Here is a 12,356-nt window from a genome sequence, read left to right on the forward strand (position 1 = left end):
CAGTTTAAAAGCACATTCGGAACCGCAGAAGTGCTGCGATACCTGTATGCATGAGGGTTATTCCGTGATGCCGTGGTCTTCCAGCGTTTTTAAGGCCCCGGTGGATTGCTTTCTGCTCGGAAACCTACTTGGGTAGAGTCTAAGAAGCGCGAGTGGCCCCTGGTTGAATTACCCCGATAAAAGGGCGCTGACGACGGCCGCGTGGCCTTCTTTGCTCTGTGGCCAATCGCAGGTGAAGCAGGTGGAGTCGGGGACAGTGCACTTCCAGTACTCGCTGGGCCCCGATGGACGCCCGGACGTGCCCACAGGGCCCCCCCGGCCGGAGCGGCGGCCCTCTGGGAAGACGGCCACGCCCCCTTCAGGTAAGTGTTGGCAGGGAGCTGCCTTCTCAAGCCCGCAGCACGGCTCCCACCTGTCCCCGGGAAGGCACTCCATGCAGCGCAGACGCGCGGGCCAGGTCACGGACACGGCGGCTGTGGTTTGAAGCAGGTGGCTGAGCTTTGCTTACGGTGGGGTGTGGCCGAGGAGAGCGTCACGCACGGCAAGACCAGCAGTCGGCCTTGCGCGCCTGCCCCCAGTCAGCTCAGCTGCTGGAGGCTTCTGACTCACGGCCGTGGACGGTTCTGTCGGTGACACTTAGCGGCCACGTTGCGTGGCCGTCCTACCACATGGGGCTGGAGAATTAGAGGTGGGCTGAGAGCCATGGACTGCTGGCTCCATCTTGCGTTGTTAATGCAGCCGTGAGTTTGTTGTTTTTTAAAAATGTTTCTGGCATCCTTGCAGCCTTGTCCACGAGTGGGAGTCTGTGGTCTCAGTCTGTGGCTTTAAGGAAGGGAGAGAGGGTCGGCCCTCAGGATGATGTTGCTCCCTGGTGGCAACGCGTCGCGCGGGTGCAGGTGGCTAAGAAGCAGCTGGGCTTCAGCTTCCTGTTTGGCGGCTCCGCCCCTTCTGCTGAGGCCGGCACCTGGTGTGCAGGGCCTCCTGCCCCGTGCCCAAGGCCCACCCAGCCAGCGTCCGACCTGAGGCCCCCCTGCAGTGAAAAGGGGTGCAGAGGCTAGAAGGCGTGTGGGGGAGGCTCTCTGTGAATGCGCCCGGACCCAGCTCAGTATCTGAAGATCTCGCTGGCCGCAAGAATGTTCAAGCTCACAGGTGGCTGGAGAGTTAGGAAGCCAGGGACCGAACGAGTGAGCTGCTGGAGGGGAGCTCCATGTGTGTCCCTCCTCTGGCGGTGGCCGTCCTGTGATGGAGCCACCGGGCATCCGCACGGCCTGCCAGCCTCTGTTGGCCACAGTTTTTGGGTGCTGGGTGAGGTGCCTGTGCCTCCTGTTGGGGAGTGAATTTTTACGAGTTGAGATTGCAGTTCCCGGCGCCTGGTCTTGTTGCATCTCCTTTGCCGTGGGCGGAAGCAGCAGGCTCGACGTCTGAGGCCGTTCAGGTTCCCAAACGGACCGGTCTTTTCCAGGAGGCAGCCACTCGGGGGTGGTAATTGTGTGCTTTTGGTTTCTGCGTCTTGTGCTTACCACGCTGGGCTCGGGGCTGCTGCTTCCCCCCAGGGCACGTGGAAAAGCCTCTTATGTCCGTGGTTCTGCACCAGGCAGCCTGCCGACCCTGAGAAACTGCCCAGTGTCAGCTGGAACCCCTCGCAGGCGCGGGTGGGAGGCAGTGTTTTCTGACTCTGTAGAATAAATCCCCACCCTTATTTGATAAAGTCGAATGCACCGAAGGCACAAAACATGTAGTTTAAAAATCCTAAACAAAGGGTCGAATTTATTGCTCTCTCATTCTCTGTTTTCAATGTAGTATCTTTTCTCCTTTGACAGATTCATAGTCACATTTAAAAATATAACAAATACCTGCTTCTAGGAAGCACAGGAGGACAGAGTTCTGGATGATAAAAATAGGTATGTTTTGTGATGAAAACAAACACAGTTATTCTGGTTTTTGAGTAAGTGGCTGGAAGGACAGAAGAGACATAGGATTGACTCGGCTGCCGTGTCTGTGGGGAGCCCCGAGCAGCCCGGTGCCTCGGGGTGCAGGCCTGTGTCTTGTTAATGATGCAGTCACGGCTTGGGGCCTGAGCCACTGGCACTCTGGAGGGACAACCTCGACCCCTCTGGTGGCCCGGATCAGTGGCGGGGGACACTCTGTGGGCTTTGCCCTGCTGGTGCCCCAGCCTGTCCTTGTGACGGGGTTTGAGGGGCCAATGGCCTGGTCCATCCGCCGCTGCTTCCTCCGTTTCCCAGAATTGCCCTTCGACTTGGAACTGGTAGTGGTTCACCGAACTTCGTGGGCCTGTGGGTTTATAGGGTTTATCCCAATTGGAAAAAGTGTGATCGTTTCTTCTTCCTTCCTGTCTGTCTGTCTGTCTCTCCCTGTCTTCGGGCCCCCGCGGTCCCGCGGCCCTCGGATGCTCTTTTCACCTTCCTCCGTCGTCTCTGCTCTCCGTGTCCCATGCGGGCAGTTTCTCCTTTCCCTGCCGCCTCTGCCCTGCGCCCCCCTCTGCCCCCAGGGGTCTCACATCCAGAAGTCCCGCTGGGTCTGTTTTGTGTCAGCCGCGTGACGTGGCCTGTTCGAGGTGTCGCTCATTCCGACGCGGGAGATGCGACGATTGTGATGCCCTCGTCTGCTCGCTCCGTTCCTCTGTCAGTTCCGGGTCAGTCTGGAAGGCGTTTTGTCCTGATTCCGGGCGCGTGTTCAGGCCTGGTCGCTCTGACGGGCTGTCAGAGGTGCGCGCTCCCGTGCCGGGTGCTGCGAGTTTCTGTAGGAGACAGTTCAGTCCTTCCAGGTCTCGCCCTCGAGGTTTTTTAGATTCGCATTTGGTCTGGGGCTCGTCAGTCCCCGCAGTGCGACGAGGCCCCGTGAGTGCTCTTCCCTGTGGCCCTGAGTTATGAGCTTTACCGGTGTGACCCCATCTGTCGGCCGCTGTTTGGGGTGCTCTTTCGCCCGCCCTGGGGGGCTTCCTGTCAGTTACCCACCGAGCCCGGAGGGGCCTGCGTGAGCGACCGAGTGCGCTCCGCGCCTCGTCCTGCCTGGTGCCCTGTCCCGTGTCCTTGGCTCTGGGCTCCGTCTTCTCAACGCCCCCGCCCCCCGGATCCTCCTGACTTGCCACCTGCAGACTCACTGAACGCACAAGTCTGGCCTTTTTTGCTGTTTCTTCCTCAAGATTCCTCTCTTTTGTTGCCCAAATTCCNCTGCTCTCCGTGTCCCGTGCGGGCAGTTTCTCCTTTCCCTGCCGCCTCTGCCCTGCGCCCCCCTCTGCCCCCAGGGGTCTCACATCCAGAAGTCCCGCTGGGTCTGTTTTGTGTCAGCCGCGTGACGTGGCCTGTTCGAGGTGTCGCTCATTCCGACGCGGGAGATGCGACGATTGTGATGCCCTCGTCTGCTCGCTCCGTTCCTCTGTCAGTTCCGGGTCAGTCTGGAAGGCGTTTTGTCCTGATTCCGGGCGCGTGTTCAGGCCTGGTCGCTCTGACGGGCTGTCAGAGGTGCGCGCTCCCGTGCCGGGTGCTGCGAGTTTCTGTAGGAGACAGTTCAGTCCTTCCAGGTCTCGCCCTCGAGGTTTTTTAGATTCGCGTTTGGTCTGGGGCTCGTCAGTCCCCGCAGTGCGACGAGGCCCCGTGAGTGCTCTGCCCTGTGGCCCTGAGTTACGAGCTTTACCGGTGTGACCCCACCTGAGTGTCGGCCGCTGTTTGGGGTGCTCTTTCGCCCGCCCTGGGGGGCTTCCTGTCAGTTACCCACCGAGCCCCGGAGGGGCCTGCGTGAGTGACTGAGTGCGCTCCGTGCCTCGTCCTGCCCGGTGCTCTGTCCCGTGTCCTTGGGCTCTGGGCTCCGTCTTCTCAACGCCCCCGCCCCCCGGATCCTCCTGACTTGCCACCTGCAGACTCACTGAACACACAAGTCTGGCCTTTTTTGTTGTCTTCCTCAAGACTCCTCTCTTTTGTTGCCCAAATTCCACTCTCTTGAAAACCCTTGTCTTATATAGTTCATGAGCTTTTCCAAAATTTGTCTCTCGTGGCAGGACAAATCAGTGACCGTGGCTCTGTCTGGGCCAGAAGCCGACATCTTCGCCAGCCATCCCTGGTTTCTGGCTGTTGGAACCGCCCCCCGCAGGGCATGGCCAGTGTCCCAGGGCGCCCCATGGCCCGCACTGACCACACCCCCTGGGCCCACGTGCCCTGTGGGGCCTGTGTCCCCTCCCACTGCCTTTGCTCCCTCTTCAGGAGGACGCTGTTTCTGTGCTAACACATCGCCTGGTCGGGAAGAGCCACGACCGCTTCGGAGAAGACAGGAGGCTTCATCTGCCTTGGTTTGCTGACTCGCCCCGTAGTTACGGTGACAGGACCGGCGTGGCCTAAAACAGCAGGAACTTCCCGGCACACACGCCGGAGGCCGGAGCCCGACGTGGTCTCGGCTGAAGTCCAGGCGTGGGCAGCGCGCGCCTTCTGGAGGCCCCGGGAGACGCGTCTCCTGGCCTGCTCTCGTTTCCAGGGGCCGCCTGCCTCCCGGGCCCCTTCCCCGTCTCCGAGGGCAGCCTGTGGCGTTTCCAAATCTCCCTCCAACTCGGGTCCTCCGCACTCCCTTTCGCTCACTGGCACTGCTGTGACGGCGGGGGGCCCGTGGGTCCCCCAGGACATCCCCCGGCTCAGTGTCTGCTCGTTCCAACCGCAGTTCCCCTGGGCGTGGGCATTTTCGGGTGCACCACTCCGTTAACGGTGCTGGAGACGCTGCCCATGTGGAAAATAGGCAGTCCAATGTCACGTCACGTACATAAATAAACTCTAGATGGATTAAAAACCAAAACCTTAGAAACTTCAGAATGAGAAGATTAGGAAAAAAGGAAGATTATGGGAAGAGCTGCTCCAAATCAGTAAGAACTAGTAAACAAACAGGAGGGGAAACGGGCCCAGGAGGTGGCCAGGGGTTCACAGCGGAGAAGCCAGTGTCCCCAGCACGCACGGGGGCGAAGGGCTTGGGGTCACTCGCCATTCAGGCAGTGCAAGCTACATTAGAAGTGTGTCGCCCACCCCCCGAAAGATCCAGCTGTCGGCTAACGTGGGTTGACGAGGGTTTGGGGGAGGGGCTCTGGCCATGGAGGGAGGATGCCGTACAGACAGCTGCTCCCAGGAGCCATTTCCAACGCATAGTAAGTGCCCGGCCACTCAGAGATGCGCTTCCCGGACACCAGTGGGGGAATCAGGTGGTTCGCACGAACTTGGCCTCGCTGAGGACACTCCCCGTGCACTGCTCCTGGTGACACCCAGACACAGCTGCCTGCTGCCCTGTCGGGATGGCGCTGGGCCGCTGGTGTGGACGACGGGACACTGGGTGAGCAGCAAGAACAAGTGAGACAGACCTTCGCAGTCATTGTGGACAGACCCTCGGACCGGGCAGCATGGTCTGGGGGGCGTGGGTGTGTGTGGTCCCGTCGGCCCCTCTCCGACCAGCTGCGTGATGCGTCTGCCCCTCAGTTTCCTCAGCTGCAAAGGGGGGCGGGGCAAAGACCTGCATGTGAGAAACAGAACTCCTGAAATCTCAGGGGAGAAGTCGGAGACGGTTCTCAGGGCCTCGGGGCTCGGAAGGCTTTCTTTGACACGGCAGACAGAGCCCACGCTGGAAGGGGCAGATAGAGCAGTGCGCGTGCGCTCGGGTACGGGGCTCTCCGCGGGAGAGGACTCCACGCACGGAGCTGAGAGGCAAACCTCAGACCGGAAGACGTTTGCTGTGCATTGAACGTCACTGGGAAGACGTGGGAGACTAGAAAGGAGAAAGGTCACAGAAGGAGACGCTCCGGATCGGCACGAGGCGGAGAAACGACTGAAGAGAACGATGGGCCAGGACCTCCAGGTCGCAGGGAGGGGTCAGTGGAAAGGTGCGTCCGAGTGCTCAGGGTGCCTGGCTCAGGGCACCTGCTTCACGGTCGCCGTTGGCTCTCATTAGGACGGTCCTCGTGGTATTACTGCTTGTTGCCCCCCTGGGTCGCAGTGACGGTGGGCCGTGGCCACCTGTCATACCCCTTTCAGCCACCGGTCCAGTCAAACACAGATCCGGAAATCTTCCTGGGGACACGGGGCCCCACAGGGTGGGGGCCAGTGCAGCCCGTCTCCACGGAGAGCCTTTTGACCCCCGAGTCCTTGGGGGATGCACACCAGTGCCGGCCCCAGCCCAGGGCCGTCTGGGCCAGGAGCCCCGTGGTGGCATGGCCCAGTTAGTCGCCACTGGGTCGCCACTCAGTCGGAGGGGCTGGAGCGAGTTTTCTCAGGTGGACCCCTCGCCGCCCGGCCCACCCTTCATATCCTCGCAGGGAGTCTGTGGTGTGCTGGGGACGCCTAGGCCCCTGTGCCCTTGGAGCCTGCGTTTCAAAGACAGCAAGCAAACCAAGCAGGAGCTGTTTTGGGCAGCAGAGAGAATCGTGTCTGCTCTGGCGTGGGATGCTGCAGGTGGGGAGGCTGCGGGAGGCCCCACCGAGAGAACGTCTTTGTTTGCTTGTCCCCCCTGGGCTGCCTCACTTGCCGTTGCCCCGTATGCCCGGTGGGGTCACCCTCTGTTGCCGTGGGGGCGGGCCACCCATCCTGACTGCATGGTGGGACGTCCTCTGGGCGTCCCCACCGACCCCCAGTGGGAGCCGGGAACGGAGCAGGGCTCGTGCTGCGAGGGGCATGGCGGGTGCTCAAGGTGCCCTCGGGCCTCCCCACCGAGGCAGCAGCTCTGGGCCCGAGATGGATCCCGTCGCCCTGAGATGGGCGTCCGTGGGATGACTGGCCGTGGGCGACACTTTCCTCCGGGGTGGGGGGGTGCCCAGGCTGCAGCTCAGCGTTCAGGGGCAGAAGTCTTCACCAGGAGCGGACTCAGGGTGGCTGGAAGGACCGGCACTCAACTCCCCGCCGATGGGTGGCAGCGGCGTCATCGGCTTCTCAGCCACCGCTGGGGACCAGATCTGCGTGGACGGAACCCGGTTGCATCTGGTGCCTTTAATTGGGATGTGCCGGCGCCTTGGCATCACGTCGGTGCGGCCGCCCTCACCCCGGACGTGCGGCTGTGGAAGAGAACTGCTTCCCAAGACCCAGCGCAGCTGACTTAAGTGCTCGTTGGTGCTTAACTTACAACGGGAATTTCTTACTTCAATATTTTACCAGCTTATGTGGGTCCTTTGAAAATCTTAATGATATGCCGCTGTCACTTTAAGTGAGGTACTTTGGTTTCCTGCTGCGAATTATCCTTTTTGTTCCTCTATAAAATGACAAGGGAGCCCGGTCCATTCCTCACGCTCCGTGACAGTGTGCAGGCAGCCACTAGAGGGCACTGCTTCTTTATGTTTCCTGACTTGGAATCTCCCTGACCCACATTTTGCTTTTGAATGTTCTGGTGGTGTCAAAATTCCGCTGTGTTTGCTCAGTAGCCGAGAGACCAGCCGCGTGCAGGGGGCCGATGAGAATGTGTGCTGGGCTCCTCCAGCGCTCCGGCCGCTTCCTGTGCCCGGAGCCTTCCGGGGAGCGACTTCGCACCCCACACCGTTGGGCGAGGCCTTTCAGATGGGTGTGCCCCAACTTCTCAGTGTTGGGGTGCCTTTGGGCCCCGACCAGTTCCTCCGTGCCTGGGTCTGGCAAGCACAGCCCTTCTTCACTGCCTTCCTGTGAGTCCCACTGATGATGCCTTTAGCAGTGTGACCTGTCCTTCTGCCACCAGCCTTGTGGGGACAGCTGCTGTCCGCCATCCTGGGACATCAGCAGGAGAGCCCCCACCCCCCCAGGAACTGGTCTCCACCCTGTCTTGGCCTGCGCTGCCCCAAGTCACAGAGCAGTAGCCTGCCTTGGCCCCGCCCACGGCAACCTAAGCCTGGCCCTCCAGTGGCACGCAGGCCTGTTTGTTCTGGGCAGTGTTTCCCTCCGTGAGCGCCCTCAGCAGGCACTGCCTGCCAACTCTGAGCCTCTGCCCTGTGCTGGTGGAACGCACAGCCGCGTGCAAGCACACGTGTTTCCCGGGAGACGGCGCCTTGGGATAAAGGGCTCCTGCCTGCCTCCCGCTCCTGGTCAGCCATCAGCCCCCGTGGAGAGCGGTTGTGCCTTGGGGACCCCGTGTTCCCAGCGGGTGCACTTGATCTGTGCCTGTCTTTATGGGCTCTCGTGACCTGCCCCCAAAGTGCTGTCTGACCCGTGCTGACTGGGACAGTAGCCCCTCCTCTCCTAGTGTGGGATGCCCTCAGCTTTGCGGAGCCTCAGGCCCCCATCGGGTGGAGTGTGGACGGAGCAGGAGGCTCCGTGGGGCATGGAGAGCCCAGGTGGCGTGGGGCGGGGTGGCCGCAGGCCTGCCCTGCCTTTGGTGGAGTGTGGGGCGTCCGGGCTTCTGGGAGCTGAGCAGAGGCCTGGAGACGATGGGGCGCACCCGGCACGTGTGCTCGCGTTGTCCACCCCCCCTCATCTNCCCCCAAAGTGCTGTCTGACCCGTGCTGACTGGGACAGTAGCCCCTCCTCTCCTAGTGTGGGATGCCCTCAGCTTTGCGGAGCCTCAGGCCCCCATCGGGTGGAGTGTGGACGGAGCAGGAGGCTCCGTGGGGCATGGAGAGCCCAGGTGGCATGGGGCGGGGTGGCCGCAGGCCTGCCCTGCCTTTGGTGGAGTGTGGGGCGTCCCGGCTTCTGGGAGCTGAGCAGAGGCCTGGAGACGATGGGGCGCACCCGGCACGTGTGCTCGCGTTGCCCACCCCCCCTCATCTCTGCCTCGGGAGTGGGGCGTCCTGGCCAGGCACCCGCATCCTGGCGCCCAGGAGACGCTGCAGGAGGAAGTGGGCGTGCTCCAAGGGCACCCTGCTCTCCGGGTGCGCCCATCAGACGGTGCAGTCCGAGGGGCGGCCTGGCCCACCGTGAGCACGTCAGAGCGGAAAGGTTGGTGGTTCTGGTGCATTTTCTGTTCGTCCAGCCCTCCCGGGGGCCCATGGGTCAGCAGCGGGCGTCTTCCCCATGGCCAGCAAGCCCTTCTCGGTGCTACTTCGTCTCCGGGGAGGCAAGGCCACCCTGCAGCTGCGTGGGCAGCGCCCAGCTTGAGGCCCGGAGGGGTCTAGTGCTTGGGTTTCCCCCACAGAGGCCAGCCGGGCTCCCCCCAGCAGAGGAAAATGGTGCCATTTCCTGCAATTTTTCGCTCATTGCCTAAGTCAGCCTGTGGGGTGGTCAGGCTCCACTTCGGGCAGAACAAAGGACGCTCTGCTCGCTGCGATTTGTGTTCCTCTCCGGACTTTCAGGGGAGGTGCGGTGGGCGGGGGCTGAGCTCCGAGGCTGTCGGAGAGGGGCCCTGGGGGTCCCACCTGCCGTTGCTCCCGGGGAGGTGACATCTTTCCAGGGAGGCTGAGCTTGCTCTGTGCTTTTCTGCCTCCCGCCCCGCTGAGCTTGTTTCAGCAACCAGAGTCGCCTGGGCCTCGGGTGTTCCAGGGTCCGGGAGCCATGTGAACTTGGCTTGTCAGAAGGGAGCCAAGCAGGCGGTTTGCTGGCAGGTTGGCCCTGCTGAGGCGGAACCCCGTTCCTCTCCGCCCCCCCAGGAGACCTGCCTCCCGTTCCCCCTTGGCCCGGGGTGGACCTGCCCTGCCTTGTCCTGGTGACAGGGAGAGGAGAGAGGGAGAGCCCAGGGCTGGGGTCAGGGCCACAGGAGGGTCATGGGAGGCAGGGCTGGGCCACCTGGGGTGGGCCAAGACTTCTCAGGGGTCCAGGCCGCCCTGCAGTCAAGCGGGTGTGGTGTCCTGTGAAGTGGGCAGAGTCTGGCGTTAGAAGGGAACCAGATGTGCAAGGCCAGGGGCGGCCACAAGGGCAGGAGACGGGCTGTGGTCCATGGGGAGCCCAGGCAGGTCACCCTGGCAGACGGTGCCTTTCTCCTACCTGGGTCAGGAGGGGCTCGGGGTCAGGTCGGGGCAGCCCATAGGGGGTGGTGGCAGTGATGTGGGCGGGCGTAGGCGAAGGTGTCCTTGCGTGTGAAGTGACCGTGAGCTGACACTGGCCAGGCCTCACAGCAGTGCCTGGGGACAGGGGTGGACACAGACAGGGTGGACACAGACAGGGCAACAGCAGCCTGGCCCCGCCCTGTCCTTGGGTAGGTCCGGCGCTCAGCAGGTGGTTCCCGTGGAGGAGGCTGGTACCAGCTGGGCATCACCAAGGTCTTAGCCCCTTGTTCGGGGGGCTGCATGTAGGGCTGGCCTGGACTTTCCCTGGCACTGACACGCTTGCGCTGCCAGTGGGTGGGACTTGGAGGCCAGGCTGTGCTTAGCGGGCCTCAGCTCAGCCGAGTGCAGGACAGCCAGCAAGCCTCGCAGCCCAATGGCAGTGTCTGCCGACACATTCTTGTTTAACGGACTTCGGGTCTGCCAGCCAGAGGAGTGGCGGACCAGCCCTGTGAAGGCACGTGTGTGAGCAGGTTCGTCCTCCGAGGCGGGGACTTCGGAGGGACTGCCCTGGATGGGTTTCACAGTTGCCCGAGTCTTCTCTTCTGAGCGTGGGACAGCCCGGTCGCTGCTGCCCAGCTCTGAGCGGCAGTACTGGGTGCCACGGGGTGGGGGGCGGGGGACGTGTCGGGCCCCTGATGAGTTGGAGCTTGGGGTGCCCTGGGCCCCACCGAGGCTGATGCCACCCTGTCCCATGTGCTTCCTCCCAGGCCCGCCAGTGCCGCTGCCCCAGGGGCTTGTCACCTCCCAGGACTCGCCTGTGGGACCCGGGGTAAGTGTGGCCCGAGGGCCTTTCCAGGATTCCGAGGCCAGCAGGGTGTTCTCCCTGCATCTTTAAGGATGGCTGACGCCTGTGTGCTTTCCCAGGGCTGGGCAGGGCCTCTGGAGGGGCCTGGGCCTAGGCTGCTATTGGGGGCAGGCCTGTCCATGCACTGGGTTTCCTGCGTGGACAGGAAGCTCTGGCTTGCTGGGCCACTGGCTGGCCAGCGTGGCTGCCCCTCTGGAATCCGGAGGCCGTTCTGTGATTTTGCATGAGGTCAGGCTGGCCTGTCCCACCAATGACCCTTGTCTGCCAGCATCATTCTGGAAACTGATTTTCCAGAAGCGTTGAATAATTCAGGGTCAAAGGCTGTCCCCGGGAAGCAGACTTAGTGTGCACCCTGCAGCTGGGAAGCGCGATCAGAAGCGGGTGTCGCACTTGCCTGAAGACACGTGTGTGAGACAGCTCCCCGGCCTCCCTGCGGGGCTGTCCCTGCCCTTCCCTGCGGCAGTTGCCACGTGTCCCCGGTGTTCAGGGGCTGCAGGACAGCACTTCTCACTTCCCGGGGCAGGAGAGGCTCGTGACGGCTCGTGGCTCTGAGAGTCACAGACCTTTAGGATGCTCTCTGTCCTCTGAAGGTGCTGCCGGGATCCCCCGTGGTCCTATGCAGCCCCCACCCCTCACCCCTTGGACACCTCTTCAAGCTCTGAGCCCCTCTGTACCAGCACCGCCGTGGGCCAGTGGTCTTTGCTGACAGCCAGTGCCCTCTTTGTAGTGTGACTCCGGGGAGTGAGAGGTACAGGGGTCTCAGGAGAGTGCGGCCCCCCATCCCTCCACATCCGCTTCTGTACGAGGCTTACCCGGTACCAGGTACTGAGCCACACCCTCCCCATGAACTCCCATGTGGTGATCTCCATAGTCCTGTGATTCAGGTCCTGTCGTTGTCCCCATTTTGCAAGTAGGAGACTGGGGCAAGTGGGTGGGCGACCAGTCCACGGTCAGGTGGGAATGAAGTGGCCGAGTGGGGAGTCCGTCCCCAGCTGTCTGTCTCCAGTGCCCGCAAAGGCAGGTTCCCATCGGGGAGCACAGGGGTCAGAACCAGGAGGGGCCTTGGCCACAGTTTGTCCAGTGACGGGGGTGGAGCGCAGAGAGGGTCCCCGGCCGCTGCCCTGCCGCCCATGAGTGTAGGGAACCTGTCTTCTCCGGCCTGTCTCCCATCTCCACTTGCTTTTCCTTGTTGCTATTTTTATTCAAATGTCACAGTCTAGGAGAGATCACAGAACTGTCTTTCTCAATAACTCGAGTGAAGGGGATCAGAAAAGGTTTGGGGTTGCAGAGCAGCGCTGCCCAGAGAGCGCAGGCCTCACGCTGCACCGGCCGCACCCGGCTCCCCCTTCCTCCCCGTGGGTGTGGCTGGTGCAGCAGAGGCGGCTTTGTGAGGTCCTTCGGGGGCCTCGTACCTCTCACCCGAGCTTTCTTTTCTTCAGCTGTCACTTTCCCAGCTGGCAGCTTCCCCACGGTCCCCGACTCATTGCCGCTCGGCCAAGCCCTCGTCACAGCAGCCCGACAGCCCCAAGCCCTCGCAGGCCCAGGCCGTAAGTGCACCCCGTTCCTTCCAGGCAGTGGCTCTAGACTCCTGACAAATGGGAAGGCTCTGACTTCGCCACCACGCTGCCTCCTGTT

At 62.4% G+C, this 12,356-nt stretch overlaps 1 protein-coding gene across 2 annotated transcripts in view; it reads left to right on the forward strand.

The window, feature by feature from the left end:
* NPHP4 (nephrocystin 4) overlaps positions 1-12,356 on the forward strand; it is an 86,216-nt gene that overhangs the window by 41,226 nt on the left and 32,634 nt on the right. For both annotated transcript variants that reach the window (XM_037062098.1, XM_037062099.1), the window contains exons 12-14: positions 233-362; positions 10,624-10,685; positions 12,161-12,268. In XM_037062098.1, the coding sequence (XP_036917993.1) occupies positions 233-362; positions 10,624-10,685; positions 12,161-12,268 (300 nt within the window). The remainder of the gene's footprint in view (positions 1-232; positions 363-10,623; positions 10,686-12,160; positions 12,269-12,356) is intronic.

Source organism: Sturnira hondurensis, unplaced genomic scaffold, assembly GCF_014824575.4.
Source record: "Sturnira hondurensis isolate 20B ecotype Veracruz unplaced genomic scaffold, ASM1482457v3 Scaffold0013931, whole genome shotgun sequence".
NCBI classification, from domain to species: Eukaryota; Metazoa; Chordata; class Mammalia; order Chiroptera; family Phyllostomidae; genus Sturnira; species Sturnira hondurensis.